Genomic DNA, 18,183 nt, shown 5'->3' with positions numbered 1-18,183 from the left:
TTACTACTCTAAGCCATGTGCCAGAAATAGCTTTCCTCTGCAATTAAGCTTATCCTTGAGATGCAGTCTAAAAAAAGGCATCTTTAGCCATAGTCCTTGCATGGGATCGTTCTCCATTGCTGGGAGCTCCAGTTTGTAATTCCCCAGTTAATGCAGAAGCAAGAGCTTCCTGAGTTTGATTGTCTTCTTATTAAGCAGTTGTTGACAGTGGACACCCACAGTTGGATGTGGTTTCAAGGCAAAACTGCATTGGCCGACTTTTGGACCTAGAAGGCGCAGAGCCTGGGATGACATCTGATGCTCTCCAGCATAGCTGTGTGGTTCTGGGCTGGCTTAACTGAATGAGTGGTGTCAGGCACCTGGGCTGATATCACTATCCTCTCCATAGACACAGATAAGACTTCCCATATGAGGCATCAAAGAATGTGGAATGGACTTACTTGTATCTTCTTCAGTCTTCAGGATGAATGGGGTCTTAGAGAAAAGATCCACTGACAAATTTTTATAGTCTCCTGGCCAGAAAGCATCATAGGATCATAGACTTCGAGTAGGAACCTTCATTATATAGCGATTTTCTAATCTAATTATTAAGCCTCCTGATTAGACAAGGTGCTTGAACCTCAGAAAGTCCTGAGACTTCATTGATATGACTACAGCTTTCAAGAATGACGTAAAATTTCCCCATCCTTTTATTGACAAGGAGGGAAACACAGTGTACAACTTACTCTACCTCCCTTTACATCTTCCCCCTTGGACTTTGAGGAAGCTTTTTGAAAGAAGGGTCTGTCTGGTCTTTGGGTTTTTAGCATCTAGCTGTGTTGAAGGGAAGATAAGAGAAGTGGAAAATAAATACTTCCAGCCATGATGCCTCAGAACAGAAATGATATTATAACAAACATTTGTGTGTTTCATCTAGAGATAATAACCTGCTTTAAAAATGGATTCATCTTAACGTTCTTTTAATCATAAGTTTGAAAAGCAATGCTAGCTATTAACTTGTAAGTTCACCATTATTTCTTCCCATTTTCCACCCCAAAAGGAACTTCCAGCGGCACTGAAATCTGCCTTATCTGGCCACCTGGAGACATTGATTTTGGGCCTTTTGAAGACACCTGCTCAGTATGATGCTTCGGAGCTGAAAGCCTCCATGAAGGTAAACAAGCAGATTTAATCTAAATCAAAAGTCTACCATTAATATTGGGAATTGCTTTTTTTTCTTCCTTAGTGTAATTAGGTGATTTTCAGTTTTGTTGAATTCTCCCATTTAGAACCTTTTTTTCCTTGAATGAACTGAAGATATAGGGCCTGGGATTTGTACCAAAAATATTTCAATTCCTTTTTTTACACTCTAAAGAAATTTCATGATGCTGAGAAGTCAGTTACCAGCTGCTGCTGCTCGGCACCTGGGCAATTGCTGCACCATTTGGAAAACTACTTTCTTGATTACATTTCCTCCTTTGAAAAATGTTTTGTGATTTTAAAGTAAAAGTTAGACACACAGGAGGTCCTCTCTGAGGCTAAAAAACTCTGCCTTAGTATTTCATAGATTCACCATCACCCAGTTCCCTGCTAGTGAAAAAAAAATAGAATGTAGACTGTTAGAACTAGAAGGAACTTTAGAGAGAATCTGTCTGGAATCCCTCATTTTCAAGAGGAAACAGGCCTAGAGAAGACAAGTGACTTGACCAGGATGACCTTTTATTTGACAGAATAGCCTAGGAACAGAATGGGAATAAAGATTCTTCTAAATTCATTCATTCACTCAGTCAACATTTATTAAATGGCTGGCATTGTGTTATGTGCTTGAGGTACAGAGACCAAGAAGAAATAGCCCTTGCCTTAGGAATTTATATTCTGCTAGTGAGAAACAACGTAGATATGAAAATACAAACGAAAGGAGAACAAGCACAAAATATTTACTGGGAGAGGGCATTAGCACATGGACATGTGGTAAGATTCAGGAAGCATCTCATGTAAGAGATGTGGAACAGAGTAGAACAGAATCTTGAAGGAAGCTATGGTTTCTTAAGAGGTGAGGATCAGGAGGGAGCAAAGCTAGGCATGGGGCACAGCTTGGGCGGAAGTCATGGAGGTAGGAGATGAAATGTTATATATGAAGAAGAGCAAATAGGCCAGTTTGGCTTAAATTTGGAGTATGTGGAAAGTAACAGGCAGTAAGGCTGGAGGAGAAGAGTTTTAAATGCTAAAGAAAAGAATTTTTACTTTAACGTAGGAGCGGTAGGGAGATACTGGCCCTTCTGTGGCTGGGGATTTCAAGTCATGGATGCGCCATGGTTTGAATTATCTGTCGGATTTTTTTCTTGAGGTCAAACAAATCTTTGTAAATTTCTGACATAATTTTACATCAAATTTATTATATGTATTTTATCAAATGAGATAATAATTATAAAGCGCTTATTAGCACAGTGCCTGGCACATAATAATTAAATATTAGTTTATTATATCATCATCATCATCACCCATTTAGCTACAGCTCATACCAACTACTTTTTGGTGTCTATTGCTAAATAATTATTAGAAGTTTGATTAGGAATTGTTCCAAGAATCATTATAGCTTACGTTAATGAAAGAATATGTATCTATGTGTGTGTATATATACAGATATATGTGTGTGTGTATATATATATATATGTGTGTATATATATATATATATATATGTACACACATATACACACATACATACGCACACACACACACACACACATTTAGTGTATATATGATGTTACCATAAGGTCTGGCCAGCCGCAAGGTTTTTGGATAATCAAATGCTGCCCTCTGCTGCTCCGCGTAGATATAACTTGTACAATTCAAGAAAAAGCACATTTCTCATTTTATTCTGTGCTCCACTGCTTTTGTTGGGCTTTTAATATTCCTGGATTGCAAGAAGCCAACCTGCAGGCCTGTCACCAGAGCTGTGGCCAGTGTCACTGCTCAGTCCTTTTCTCCGGAGAGTAAACTGGAATGTGAGTCAGCATGCTTAGGGAAGGTGTGTTTCTTGGGGACTGAAGCCTAAAAAATCAAGTCCACTATAAATATCTAATTATTAAATTTGTTCTTCTTATCATGCTGAAACTCAGCTCATGTATCGCCCTCCTACTTTCTCTCCTTCTTTTCCTGTTTTTCTCCCTTTCATTCTTTCCCTCCCCCTCCCTCCTCTTGCTTTCTCTCTCTCCTCTGTCCCTCTCTTCTTGTTTCCCCCACTTCTTCTCATTCTCTTCTCCCTTCTTCCCTCTAGACACTCCCTTCTCTCAGTCTGAGGTTCATCAAAATGACTTAAAGGAGTGAAATTTCAACAAGATTTAATGATTCTTCTTGATAAATATCATCCTTGAAATTTGAGCCAGGAAAAACACAGAGGAACAGAAGATTTAGCCTTATGGAGGATTTTCCTTACCATCAGCACATTCGGCAGTTTCATGCTAAATCTTTTCATCATGAATTCATTTTGCTGATACTCATACTTAACTGGGGTCGGGAACTAGACACTCGTGGCTGAAACAGGACTCAGGACTTATTAGAGTTGTAATCTCTCAAAGACACTGAAGGCCAATGAAAAGAAGTACTGAGTGAAAAATCTTTGACCCCTTTCCAGCTCTTTCATTAGTTGTTGTGGCTGGGCCCCACACTGGAAACTGAAATTTGAAATGATGATGTTGGCTGAATTACACCTTTAAAAACAGTCTCTACTTTACCTTCTGGAAGCAACAATATCCCCAGTGTGTCTCTGTCAACATTGCCCCCGCAGCAGGAATCGTGGGCAGCCTAGTGAAAAACCCAAGCTGTTATTTAGTTTTTGAAGTATTCCAAGTTAACCCAAGACTTATAAGCTCTATTGATGTTCCAGAAACATTTCAACCTTGAGAGTTCAGAGATTGCACAGGTTAAGTTCACATAATAGAAACAAACATGTACCTTGTTAAGGTCCTTGCTTTTCTCTCATCCGTAAGACTGAGCAAACTGACAGCGGTAAAGGGCTTCATTGTTGTGGTCCACATTTCTATCAACCTTAAAAATGAAAAGATACTATCCAAATTGTGTCATGAGTCGCTTGATCCTCATTTTCCACTACTTATTTGTGTAGAAGTAGGGATGTTTTGTGAAAGATAAATGGTTGTTTACCTCATGCCCTTTCGGTTGGCACAGAATTTTAGGAAGGAAGTTTTTGCTTTACCGAATGTCAGAGTCTTAATAAGACATCTTGACATCTTGAAATCCTGTAGGTAGAGGTCTTAGCTGGCGAAACAGATTAAGTTCAAAATTTAAAATTAACCATTGACCAATTGCCCAAGGCTTAGCACATGGTACTTGAGCATATCTGGGGGGCAGCTGAACTCTAATAGAGTTTAATTAATAGCTGACACTCTTTTCATGTGGATAAGTAATTTTCTTATTGTATTAACACCTTATAATTGATTTACATTTTCAACAGTACTCATTCTGTGTAGTTCAAAGCAATATTTTTATATTCAGTTTTACTTTAGCTTCACAGAATGGCAAGTATTCAAGGACCTGATTATTAAATCTTGACTTTGATCACAAAGCAGGCTTTGAAATACATGTTTCATCATGTCCTTTCAACCAGTCTGGCTAAATCAAAAGTGTATGTATTAAATTTGAATACATCATCTCTCCAATTCTTACTCCTTAATAAAATGTTGGTGTCTGGCTTTATTTGACACTTCATTATTTCTTTTTGCTCCTAAAATGCCTGAAGAGTGCATAATAATTAAGGGGAAAAGGCAATGCAAGTATAACATTTTTAACATTCATCCAATTTTTCATTTTAAAGCTTGTTTGGTCACATAGCTTTTTCTGGCATAAAGGTTTATTTGAATCTAACAGTTTAGTTGTGGGTGATACCATAACATCGCCTGTGTTCCTTTTGCTTAAAATGACTGAGAAACACTTTTTAAGGGATGGAGGATAACATGAGTATCTGAGGAAAACTGTCCAGATTCACTCTTGGAAAGACAGAAAAAAGAATGGGGAGAGGAGATAATGGAGTCAATGCAGGTTTCTCTTACTATGGCCATGTGATTCACAAATACCAAAGGAGACAGAAGTAACTGTGTGATTATGAGCATGTAGACCTTTATGGCTTCCAGTACCACTCCTCCCTAATTCTGATCTGCTGTCACAGGGCCTGGGTACCGATGAAGATTCCCTCATTGAGATCATCTGCTCGCGGACAAACCAGGAGCTGTATGAAATTAACAAGGTCTACAGAGAAAGTAAGTGAGCTCTCTGTTTCTGTAACTATGTTAAACCTCTTCAGTCCAGTTTTCCAGAATATATAATGGAAAAGTGGGACAGCGAGATGGCTAGAATGAAGTTTTGCTAAATAGCCCATGCCTTTAGTTAGTTATTCTGGGGAGAAACCTTTCAAAATGTATTAGTTTTTTTTTTTTTTTGACTTACCCAAACATTTTGCTTCTGCCCCATTTCCTGATTTTTGGGCATTTCTCTGCATGTCTTGAGAGTAGGCAGAAGGGAAAGTAGATAAAACAAAAAATAACTAATGTTGCATTGTTATAAGTAGCTATATCAGAGGCAGCAGGGCATAGTAGATATTTGCCTCACAATCAGAAAGACCGGGGTTCAAGTCTTGCTTTTGATACACAGTGGTTCCATGAACAAGTTACTTAACTTCTCAGCAGTGCTATAAGCAGAATTCTAAGAACATAAGTTGTAGAGGGGAAGCTAGGTGGTACAGTGGGTGGCGGAATGCTTGTCCTAGAGTCAGGAGGACTTGAGTTCAAATCCAGCCTCAGACACCACTGGGGTCATGGAGAATCAGATGTGACTGAAAACAACTAAACAACAGAAGTTGTAGAGAAGGGGCCAACATGTGTTGGTAGAGAGCTCTGCAAGAGGGACCTGAGTTCAGATCTGGTCTCAGACACTGCTGTTTGTCCCTGGACAAGTCACTTAACCCTGATTGCTAGGGGGAAAAAAGATTTGGTCGGCAGGATGAAATAACATTTTTGTGGTATATGAAAATTCCATTTGCTGAAGCTATCTAGTTTTCCATGCCACAGATAATTCAAGTTTGACTGGAAGTAAGCTTGTTAATCTCAACCTTGACTCAACTCTGTCAGTCCCTTGTTACCAAAAGTGACAAACCAGTTCTGACTCCAAGAGGATAAAAGGCTTCTTTCTTAATAATTAGGTATTGATTTAGGGGTAGGGGACATTGATGTATATGATATGTTCATTATTCAGGTTAGGTCAGGCATGTGAAAGCCTTGGCATGAGCCAGAACAACAGGGGTTGGTAGGAGGGTAGGCGAGGAGGCAGGAAATATAAAAACCTATTGACTTTCTTTTCAAGTGTACAAGACAGAGTTGGAGAAGGACATTATTTCGGACACTTCTGGTGACTTCCGCAAATTGATGGTTGCCCTGGCAAAGGTTAGTTTCTTTCAGCGTATTTCTCTGCCCTTGTTCCTCTAACTCCCTTGGTCAGTCCCTGCCTCATTTCATGACGGGGAGTGAATTAACTAAATCCTCCAGGGCCTGCTGCTTTCCTGACAGTAGGTTTATACTGTCACTGCAGAGTTGTCATTTTCATATAATAGGATTTCTTATCCTGAGAAACAGCCTGGGCTAGTGGACTGGGGGAACAGAAGGGGAATAAGTAACTCCTGAGGCCCAACCAGGCTTTGCCAGCCCTTGCTGGGGTGACTTTAGGAAGATCACTTTGCCTCTCTCCAGGTGGGCTCCCAAAGCCCCCTCACGGGGTTGTGCATTTTCATCCAGTTCACTTAAACTCACTCCTTAGGAGAGAAAGGAACAGCTATACACATCTGGGAGGATTTACACATGTGGTCCTGTGCTTAGTGTTGTTGGTGGTTGTAAATCAGTTTGAAAATGCAAGTACAAGGCATTGTTGAAATGCAAAGTATTATCACCTATAAGCCTGAATTGTGTTGAGGATGCAATTTAAAAGCCTAAGAACCAGTGGAGGGAATTGAAGTTAGTTTCCCTAGGACCGTCAGAATGAAATGATTAGTGTGGTGCATTTCGGACCCTACTACACATGCTTATCATCTCCTAACAGCCTCCTGGCTGTGCTTTCTGACTCTAGTTTCCTATCTACACTTTAGCCTGTGTATCAGATTAATCTTTCTCAAATGTTACTTTTGTCATATCAAGCATGTGCTCAAGAAATGCCATCATCAAATCTACATGCAAACCTACAAAATCTATATACATGACATTCAAACCTACAAAATCTACATCAAAGTCAAAACTCCTTTTGCTCTCCCTCCTCTTCTCTCAAGACCCCACACAGTCTGGTCCCACCCGTCTTATCCATCCCTGTTTTCCAGCATTTATTACTCTAGACAGTATATTGGGAAGCAGTGTAGTTTGGTGGGCAGAGTCAGCCTTGCAGTTGGGAAGAATTAGGTTCATATCTCTGACATGTAGTGGGTATGGGTCCCTGGGCAAGTTACTTTAACTTCCCAGTGTCTCAGGAAACTCTGTAAGACTCTAGGTTGCAGACTAGTTTCCCGTTTGCATGAGTAGAGGGAGTTTTCTTAGTATGAGTACCCTATATCACTAAAAATTACATATCTAGTTCAAAACATTATTTAAGGAAGTCTGGTCTTGTCACTGTAATAACGTGCTCAGACCTACTTTATCTTGCTCTTCCTTCCAGTTCTGTCCATCCTTTAGGGTCTAACACTCCATCCCATTTCCCACAGATTTATTTATCTGCTACTATGTGTTAGGTCCTGAGGACGCTCCAGTATGTTATAGATATGTGATTGCTCTCGGTATTGTTGTGAATCACAGCGCCTTTACTGTTCAACAGGCAGATTTGGAAAGTGCTGAAAAGTCTGTTGTTCTGGGAACCAGCCTTGTGATAGGCGTTTGAGGTTTCAGAAATGAAAAGTGGATGCTCTCTGTCTTCCAAGAGATTCTAATATAGTAGGGAGGGGGAATTTTAACTGCAATACCAGTTAGAATGTTATAAATATATAGAAGAGATGAGACAGAGAAGGGTGAGAGATGGGAGAGAGAGCATTGTTATCTGGGAAGGTTTTGTGAAATAGATGGCACCTGGTGGTGTGCTGGTAAATATTTAACAACTGGCTTTCTGGAGGAAAAAAGTTCCGATATACGCTAAGTTTAATCTGCTTTATTGATATTTTCCCCATAGCTTTTTGAGTGTAGATAATAAAGAAACCACATAACTCAAGCCCTGGTTTGTAGCATTTGCCAGTTTCCAAGGTGTAAATGCTCACACTGAAAACATAGCTTTTGGCCCTTAGAGCTGGCTCCAGCATGCCTCTGGCTAACACTTGAATTACATTTTGAAGGAAGATAAAGTATTTCAGCAGGCAGTGATCCGGAGGGAGTCCATTCCAGGAATGGGTGTTTGCGAATAGAAATGCATTCAGATAGGAGGAGGCAGGACAAGATCAAGGAAAGGCTAGTAAGTTAGTTTGGCACAAATGTAGGAAGGATAGAAGTGGCATGGAACGAGGCTGGAATGATAGGTTGGAATCATATTGTAGGGTCCTTAAATGCTAAGTTAAGAAGTTTATATTTTATCCTGTGAACCATGGAGAACATCTTGGTCTTTGAGCAGGGGGAGTGACATTATAGAGCTTATAAATTAGGAAGCTAGCTTTGACAGCTTTGTCAATGATAGGAGAGGTCATGATAGACTGAAAGACAAAATGATAGACTGAAAAAGGGAAATGGGGGTCAGGGAGACTAGGTAGGAATCTATGACAGTAGTCAGCCTGCATAAAGCCTTCCTTGTTTGTGCCATCTCACTGTGGTTTCTGTGTTTGCCAGAATTCTTTGTACTTCCTCAACACTCAAATGCTTTTACACTTAATTATTCTCCTTTTGTTTTCTTAATTAGAGTACAGGCTACTTAAAAGCATCTAACTTATCTTATGAGGCAGTATGGTATAATGAAAAGAGCCCTGGTTTTAGAATCCGAGAACTGAGTTCAAATTCAGATTCTTCTCCTTGAGACTAGCATGACCTTGGACAGGTCATCTTCACTTCTCTGAGCCTCAACTTCCTTATCTAAGAAATGAAGGGTGGTGCTTCTTGCCTTCACTTATGTGTTCCACATTGTGTATCATAGTGAATGTTGCTTCATTTTGGAGAGATAGGAAATAGTATCTTTCAAGGTCTGGTCTGTTAACATCTTCTTGTCCGCCTCTACCCCCACTATTTTTAAAAATACTGCTTGTAGTGAGCATCTTTTGCTTGAACTTGAAAACTCTAGATAGCATTTGTTCAAAGTGAATGTTTAATTAGCACACATAAGCTTATAGGAACTAAGGGGAAATTGTAATTTGTTTTAAGTTTATGATAAATTATGTTTATGAATTTCATATATGATTTTTTTTTACAGGGCAGACGGGCAGAGGATGGCTCTGTGATTGATTATGAGCTGATTGACCAGGATGCTCGGGTAAGTGATAGTATAGCCAGTAATGACAGCTTTTTGCTAGGAGTGCCTTATTAAAGTGTATGTGCTCCAGAGGCTCATGTAATAGTAATAATGATGATTATTTATATAAATAATAAATAATAAAATAAATAATAACAGTAATTATTAATAAGGACTAGCATTTATATAGTGCTTTAGGTTTGCAAAATGCTCTATGTATGTTAGGCATTTAATATGGAGAGAAGTAGAAGATGAGGGTACTCTTGAGGGTAAGGAGTTGACAAAGTGGTTGGCAATAGTGCAATGTTACCTTTATTTCAAAGCAAGTCTAAGAATTCTTTCAAACACAAAAAGGGTTCATTTTTACTTAAGAATTAAATATATGACACAAATCACTCTTAGGAGAAGCTGAGAGAGTGAAGATGGGTCAGATACTTTGAAAAATAGTAATAGGGTGCTGTCTTTTCTTGTAGGTATTCAGATAGACAGCATTGTTATGTTTCTTGGTTTATAAATGATCTAGACTTCTTCTGTCCCTCCTTTCTTTCACCCCTACTTCTCTCCCTCTTTTCTTTTCTTCCTTTTTTCCTTCCCTCTCTCCCACTGGCCCTCCATCCCTTTCTTCCTTCCCCCCCTTTCTCTTTCCCTTCTTTTTTCTACCCCATCCCCTGCCTTCTGTGTACTAATGTGTCTTGTTTATTCCCATCTATTACCCCTGGATATTTTGGAAGTCTAGACCTGGGCTAATACTCACTTCTAATGTAGACCTTCTTAACTTTTTTGTGTCACGGATCCCTTTGACAGTCTGGTGAAGCCTATGGATCCCTTCTTAAAGTAATATTTTTTAAATGCATAAAATAAAATACATAGGATTACAAAGGAAACCTATTAATTGAATAAAAAATTTCACATATTATCCAAGCTAAGTATCCCTTTTCTTGAAGTTGAATATCAAAATTTGAAATATTGACATTTGAAAATCATAACTGGTAGAATATTGAAGTTCCTTTTGCCTGTTCTGTGGTTTCAGTGGCAGAAATATTCCAACATTAAAGATCGCCCACGAGTGTGGTGCAGGGAGGCAGTTGACCAATGTTGACAGGTCCTTATACTGCAAAAAGACTGACAAAAGTCCCATAAGAAAGGGCTGATCAGTGTGTTACTATTCGAATTTGCTTGCCACTTACTATATGTGGTCAGGGGCAGTTAGGTGGTAGTGGTTAGAGTGCCAGGCCTGGAGCCAGGAACACTTGTTCATGAGTTTAAATTTGGCCTCAGACACTTGCTAGCTATGTGACCCTGGGCAAGTCACGTAACCCTATTTGCCTCAGTTTTCCCATCTGTAAAACGAGCTGGAGAAGGAAAGGGTGAACAACTCCAGTGTCTCTGTCACGAAAACCCCAAATGGGGTCACAAGGAGTCGGACACGACTGAACAACAAAAATACATGTGGACAGAAGTTCTCTAAGGAAAACCTTCTTTAAGACCTATGTTCTTTTTGTGAATAATCAATCACTTAATGGGCATTTATTAAGTGTTTATAATATGTCAGACACTGTGGATATCAAGAAAGGTGAAGATAATCTCTGCATTCAAGGAGATTTCATTTTAATGGGGGAGAGAAAATGTAAAAATTAACTTACATGTAAGATACTTATAGAGAAAATAGAGGGAAATCTTAGGGAATGCTCTAGCATCTTGGGGTGTGGGCCGGGAGAGAGGACTGAAAAATTCGTACTATAGCAGGTGGCATTTAAAGGCATTGTATCTTAAAGGAAGCCAGGATCTACCCCCTTTATGCCTGAGGGAAACCACCAAGAAATGAATGAACCACAGATAGAAATCACAAATTTTGACTTGGGTCTGTATCATAAGGTTTTCTTCTGGTTTGGTTTTTGAGGATTTTTTTTAACATAAAGTCTGTGTTAGGTTAATATGATGCTTTGCTTAATGAGACTTGAATTCTCTCTGCTTTGATTTTGCCTACAGGAACTCTATGATGCAGGAGTGAAGAGGAAGGGAACTGATGTCCCTAAGTGGATCAGTATTATGACTGAGAGGAGCGTTTGCCATCTCCAGAAAGGTACTGTGCCCACATTTTCTAATATATGATCCAAGTTAGATTTTGTCCTTAAGGCTTATCTCACATATGATCATGATGCCAGGGTTTGAGAGAGGGCCATGGTGAAGCAGGATTTTGGTGGTATGATTCCATCTTTTACTTACCCTCTCATCTGTCTGCTCACTCTCCCTCATTCCCATTAGCCAATCAAGCACTTATTAGGCACCTAGCTTCCATTCCTACCGGCCCCACCATTTTTGGCCTTTTCCACCCAAAAATATGTCAGGTGTCAGAGTTACTTTGCCTCTTTTCCCATTCTTCTTTCCACTTTTCCATTTTTAGCACCTTGAATAAAACATTCAGTACATAAATCATAAATTTTTGCACTACAAAGAAATAGAAGAAAACTGGCCAGACATTATCAGAGAGAAGCAGCATGTCCGCCTGGATAAAGGGCTGAGCTCGAAGCCTAGCATGTCTGCTTTTAAATCCATCACATGATATTTACTAGCTGTGGAAGTCTGGGCAAGTCACTTAACCTAAGTGGAACTCTGTTTCCTCATCTATAGAATGAGAGATTTGGACTAGATGACTTCTGGTTCGTCTTTCAGCCCGAACTCTATGATCCTATGATTGTGCTCTCTCTTACCTACCTACATATATTGAATTAGCTGCTTTCACTGTGCAATGAACTCATTTTTTTTTGTGGAAGGAAGATGGGTGAGCAAGCTTTTAAAATCATAAATTGTATCAGATCTTTCTGATAGTAGTACCTTTTTATGAATTGGTACCTTTGATTTCATCAGTATAGGGAATTCCCTCCCCTTTATGGGAACTCCCTCCCCTAAATGGTAGCTCCCTCCCTTATATGGGAACTCCCTCCATGGATGCAGGTCTACAACTTCCCTGTAACTTCGAGTTTCCTGGGACTCTAAGAGCTAAAAGTGGTCACTCACCTAGTCCGGATCAGGGACAGGTCTTGAACCCAGTTGTCCGTCTGTCTACTACCCAGTTGAATATTAACACCTTAAGGACAAGAACTGTTTTTGTTTTTGTCTTTGTCTTTCTGTCCCCAGCACCTAGTCCAGTGTCTGGTATGTAGTAGGTGCTTGACACTTGTTGAATAAATACTCTGCCCCCAGGATGCAACTGATTGATAATTTTTGTTTGATGTGTTGATGGCTTCTGTTTTTCTAATTCTTTTTGTACTTCTTACAGTATTTGAAAGGTACAAGAGTTACAGCCCTTATGACATGCTGGAGAGTATCAAGAAAGAGGTCAAGGGAGACCTGGAAAACGCCTTCCTTAACCTGGGTAAGCAAATATGTGTTCCATGGTTCCATTTTAGCCTTCCCTGAACAGTCCTGAAGTCTTAGTACTTCATCAGCCCTTCCAACTTAGATGATTCTTTTTCTGAATGTGAATGATTTTTGCACGGAAGAAAGAAAAAAGAACTGTGATTTAGGAGCTTTCTCCACCATGGCTTTGAATAATCAACATCACCATCATGCCACCTTCTGTTATATGTAGTACATTCCATTCCTTAAAGCACTTTTATACCCATTATCTCAATTTGTGGATATTATGTGAGGACATTAAATTGACAGAGACTTGTTATAGTAGGACCAGAAAGCTTGGGGGTGGGGGAGGGTGAGGTGAGGTGCAGGAAGAGAAGGGAGAATGATAGGTCAAAGAAGAGAGGACCCTATTATTGAAAGAGATTTTCACTGTCTATACATCATCTGTATCCCCTGATTTTAGGCATCTTTGGTGATTAGTGTCAGTCTTGGGATAAACACGTACAATTTTTTGATCCCCATCAGACATTCCTACTTTCAAATATATTTTAGTAAAGCAAACCCATTTTGTGATATAATCCTTTCTAGTTTACCCAGCAGGGATAAGACCATTTCACTCTTAGGATTTGTAGATAGATAAGCAGTGGCACCAAAAGTCTGACAGTTTCTTCTTTCTGTAGTCCAGTGCATTCAGAACAAACCCTTGTATTTTGCTGACCGACTTTATGACTCCATGAAGGTAAGAGCAACTGGTTACTCAGTTCAGAGTTCTGCTGCTTGGCCTCTCTTCTTTTCCATGACCCCAGGTTTTTTTTTGTGATTTCTCAAAAAGTATGTTGCCTCTGATAAAGGAAGGGAGTCATTGCATAGAGCCAGGAATCAGGGGTTCCAGCTTTGGTGTATTTGTGAAATGTCATACGAACTACAGCTATCCCATGTTGAGTGTTTATTTAAAAAAAAACTTAGAAAGCAAACATGAAAGAGGGGAAGTGCCTTGTTGATCATTAGTCCCCCACTTCCCTATGGCTTACAGAGTAAAGTACAACTTTCTTATCGTAGTGTTCAAGGTCCTCTACCATGAGGCCCCAACTTTTTCGACTTGTCTATCACCTGTGCCTTATAGGGCATGAGCCTTCTTTTTCATTCAATCTGTTCTATTTGCTGTTCCCTAAATTGCCTCACACTTTGGCTGTTCTTTTAGCTTGGATTGTCTCCACTTCCATTTTCTCCCCATCATTCTGAAACCTATATCCACTCACACCTCTTCCTTAAAGCTTTCCCTTATCACCTTAGAATATCTCTCAGAAATGAAATGGACTCCTCCAACATTTACTCTTGATTGTACTCATACACCCCATCATATAACTTGTATTTGTATATATCTTATCTCCCTTATTAATTAGTGGGTAAACTCCTCAGGGCAGAGATAATGTCTTCCATATTACATAGTGTCACACCTCCATAATAGGTGTGAATGAATGGGAGTAGCAAGGTGGTGCAGTGGTTAAAGCAGCATCCTTGGATTCCGGAGGACTTGAGTTAAAATCTAGCCTCAAAGACTTAATGGTTGTGTGACCCTGGATAAGTCACTTTAACCCCAATTGCCTCAACAACAACAACAAAATCAATGAATAAATGCAGTGGGTTTTTGAATCTGTTTAATCCTGGCATGCTTTAATTTTCAAGAAGCTCATTTTTCTTTGTAAAATGATTTTGCCCTTCTATTTGTCAAGGGCCGAGTCTTTTGTGAGGGACCTAGCACCCTTCCATGTGCAAGCAGACCCTTTCAACTGTTTTTTGATGATGATGTTTTCAGTGAATTGTAACTTCTGATGTAAACTTGACTGTAGGGCAAGGGGACCCGCGACAAGGTCCTGATCAGGATCATGGTCTCCCGCAGTGAGGTGGACATGCTGAAAATTAGATCTGAATTCAAGAGGAAGTATGGAAAATCTCTGTATTACTTCATCCAGGTAAGTCTGGAAGCGTGTACCTCTGACTTGCTTTGTATGCTTACTGCTGAGAGCCTTTTTCTGCTGGATTGTCATATGGGCTTCCTGGGGAGGTGGCGGAGGAATGCCATTTCACTTTTTACATTGGAGGAAATTGTTTTAATTAGCTCCATCCTCTTTCTCTTAAACATGAACAGTTTTCTTTGTAGGCCTCAAGGTTCTTCCCTGCCAAGGTCTTGTAGAAAATACAATAAACTCTGCTTTATTGAAAATACAAATAACTTAAAAGAAGAAAAATTGTTTTATAGTCCACATGCTAATTCTTTGGGAACCAAACAGCTGACAATTTTCTGTTGTGGACTTACGTAATAATAATAGCAACAGCAACGAGAGAAGAACCAAACCGTTAGCCTTCTGGCTGGCATAAATTTGGCTGTATCTATAGTCCTTGACGGTGATAACTGATTTAGATAGCGATGGGCCTTTCAGGCTCCTCAGGTGCCTGCTGGATCATCAAAGAGGGATTCATTACGTTTCATTTGAAGTATATTTTATTATTTTCCACCAATTTGGAAATTTGTAATACTGTATATTATGACAACTCTCATTTAACCAGAATATTCAGTCAGTCAACTACAATAACCTATTCCCAAGGCAAATCAAAACATATCCCATGATTCTGAGTGAATAGGGAGTTAATATATAAAGGAATAATATCCCTGTGCCATTGGGATACTAAGACCACCTTTGTAAGTGCTCTTCCAGGAAGATTCAGTATTTTTTTTTTTAGCGAAACAGCAATTAACACAGAGGAATTTGGAGATGGATAGTATACCCAAGTCTTCCATGAGAGGTTCTGTAAAATCTTTCACCTCAACTTAGGAAGAGATTAGAGAGTTAGTTACCATCAGTTTATCCCAGAAACGATTCTAGGAATCCACCTTCAGGCGCAATTGAGAGAGAGCAAAAAAAATCTCTATTAGTGGCCCCCGATTTCAGATAAGTTCATCATCGGCTGGCTTGGCTGCCCTAGGAACAAGGCATTTTTTTTTTTCCTGCCGCATGAGATCATTTAACCGCATTTGTTTTCAGTCTGGAACATTCACGTTTACCACTGTGTTATGGAATGACTTGCAAGGCCAAAGGAGCAGGGTGTATTGACCTTCACAGAGCACAGCTGTGACAAGACACCAGGACCAAAATCTCAATCAGGGTGTCCATGTCAGCCACCCCAGCAATGTTCAAGGCACAAAACTCCATACTTCTGTTTTATCCCCTGCCAACTTCTGATTCATCTATCTTGGGCATAATTTCCATGACCTAGTTAAATGCTGCTAGATTGTGAAACACATTTTAAAAAGTTCCTCTGGCCTTAGATTCTATTTATTTTCCACTCTTTTTAAAAAAAATTATTTATTTACTTTTAGTTTACAACATTTAGTTCCACAAGCTTTTGGGTTTAAATTTTCTCTCCCCTCCCCCCTTCTCAAGACAGCGTGCAATCTGACATAGGCTCTACATATACATTCAAATTAAATGTATTTTCATATCAGTCATGTTGTAAAGAAGAAATACAACCAATGGAATGAAACATGAGAAAGAAGAAACAAAACAAATCAAAAAAAGAGAGAGAGCAAATGGTCTGCTTTGATTTGCATTCAGACTCTGTAATTCTTTCTCTGGATGTGGATAGCATTTTCCATCATGAACCTTTTGGAGTTGTCTTAGAACCTTGCATTGCAGAGAATAGCCAAGTCTATCAAAGTTAGTCATTGCACAAGGTGGCTGTAACTGTGTACAATATTCTCCTCCCCTCACTCAGCATCAGTTCATATATGTCTTTCCGGGTTTTTCTGAAGTCCTCCTGCTCATCATTTCTTATAGCACAATAGTATTCCATTACATTCATATACCACAACTTGTTCAGCCATTCCCCAATTGATGGACATCCCTTGATTTCCAATTCTTTGCCACCACAAAAAGAGCTGCTAGAAATATTTTTGTACATGTGGGTACTTTTCCCATTTGTATGATCTCTTTGGGATACAGCCTTAGAAGTGGTTTTGCTGGGTCAAAGGGTATGCACATTTTTATAGCCCTTTGGGCATAGTTCTAAATTGCTCTACAAAATAGTTGGATCAGTTCACAGCTCCACCAACAATGTGTCAGTGTTGCAATTTTCCTACAGTTTCTCCAGCATTTATAGTTTTCTTGTTTTGTCATGTTAGCCAATCTGACAGGTGTGATGTGGGGTTATTTAAGTATTTTACTTCCTCTTCTGTTAATCTGGGCAATTTGTATTTTTGTAAGTATTCATCCATTTCACTAAGATTGTCAAATTTATAGGCATATTGTTGGGGAAAATAGTTCCTAATTATTGTTTTAATTTCCTCTTCATTGGTGGTTAATTCACTTTTTTCATTTTTTTTATACTGGAAATACAGTTTTCTTCTTTTTTTAAATCAAATTAACTAAAGGTTTATCTTTTTTATTGGTTTATTTTCCATTCTTTATTCCTTAATGTCTTTAAATACTTAATTGCCCCTTTCAGTGACTTTTATCATCAGGGATTGGAATCGAATAATGCTGTAAAATTGGGATGGGCTCATACCTACTTCCCTGAATCTAAATTCATTAGTTGAGATAGTCTTATTTGTCTGAATTACTCTGTGATTCCTGGGCTTGCTTTAGCTGTGTGCTGGGGAGGGCCTATATCTGGGGCATTTTTTACCACATTTCTTGGGCCCTTTATTGTGTTCTAACATCTCCTTTTCTTTCTCTTGCATGACATTGTAGCAAGACACAAAAGGAGACTACCAGAAGGCGCTTCTGTATCTGTGTGGAGGAGATGACTAAAAGCCATGTGGAAAGAAATGACCAAAGCAGTTGTAATAGCCAGAAACAATGCTTTCTTCTCTTCCCCCTTGTAATTTTAGAAAATCAACTTGTGGTAACTTGCAACTAACTGTAACTCGTATTAGTCCCTATTAGGGTGATGTTATTTGCTTTCTTGTACTTTTTTTTAGCCATGTATGCATTGCTTGTCTTTCCTCTAGCCAAAGGAATGAACATTCCAAGGGAATGGAAGTGAAATCTCTGATGTGAAACACTTGGCTTGTGTCCTGTGTCGTCAAAAGACAAATAAACTGAATTTTTACTTTAAAAGCTAGTCTTGTTGCCTTTGCTTTCAAATACAGAAGTAAAAACTAATAGATCACCTTTTGAAAGGGATTATCCAACATTGTTGCTTTCTCTATTCAGTAATCCTGTGGGCAAATGTTTAGCAGGAATGTTTAGCCTTCCCAGGAAGGGTGATGACCAAGGAAGGCCAAATCATTATCAGTAACAACATCCCTGGCCCTGCAGAATTTTTACATAAGGTGAAATCAAGGATAGTCTTGAAAGAGCAAAGATGTCACAAAACTTG

At 39.2% G+C, this 18,183-nt stretch overlaps 1 protein-coding gene across 1 annotated transcript in view; it reads left to right on the top strand.

Annotated features, from left to right (window-relative positions):
* ANXA2 (annexin A2) overlaps positions 1–17,921 on the top strand; it is a 57,567-nt gene extending 39,646 nt beyond the window's left edge. Inside the window, exons 5-13 of the mRNA XM_036736155.1 lie at positions 1,040–1,153; positions 5,162–5,252; positions 6,352–6,431; positions 9,406–9,465; positions 11,434–11,527; positions 12,725–12,820; positions 13,485–13,543; positions 14,655–14,777; positions 17,553–17,921. Coding sequence (XP_036592050.1) covers positions 1,040–1,153; positions 5,162–5,252; positions 6,352–6,431; positions 9,406–9,465; positions 11,434–11,527; positions 12,725–12,820; positions 13,485–13,543; positions 14,655–14,777; positions 17,553–17,612 — 777 coding nt within the window. The 3' untranslated portion in view covers positions 17,613–17,921. The remainder of the gene's footprint in view (positions 1–1,039; positions 1,154–5,161; positions 5,253–6,351; positions 6,432–9,405; positions 9,466–11,433; positions 11,528–12,724; positions 12,821–13,484; positions 13,544–14,654; positions 14,778–17,552) is intronic.
* The last annotated feature ends 262 nt before the right edge of the window (positions 17,922–18,183 follow it).

Source organism: Trichosurus vulpecula, chromosome 8 (genome assembly GCF_011100635.1).
Source record: "Trichosurus vulpecula isolate mTriVul1 chromosome 8, mTriVul1.pri, whole genome shotgun sequence".
Classification (NCBI taxonomy): domain Eukaryota; kingdom Metazoa; phylum Chordata; class Mammalia; order Diprotodontia; family Phalangeridae; genus Trichosurus; species Trichosurus vulpecula.
Note: the sequence above shows the minus strand (reverse complement) of the source record. Positions and strands in the feature narration are given on the sequence as shown.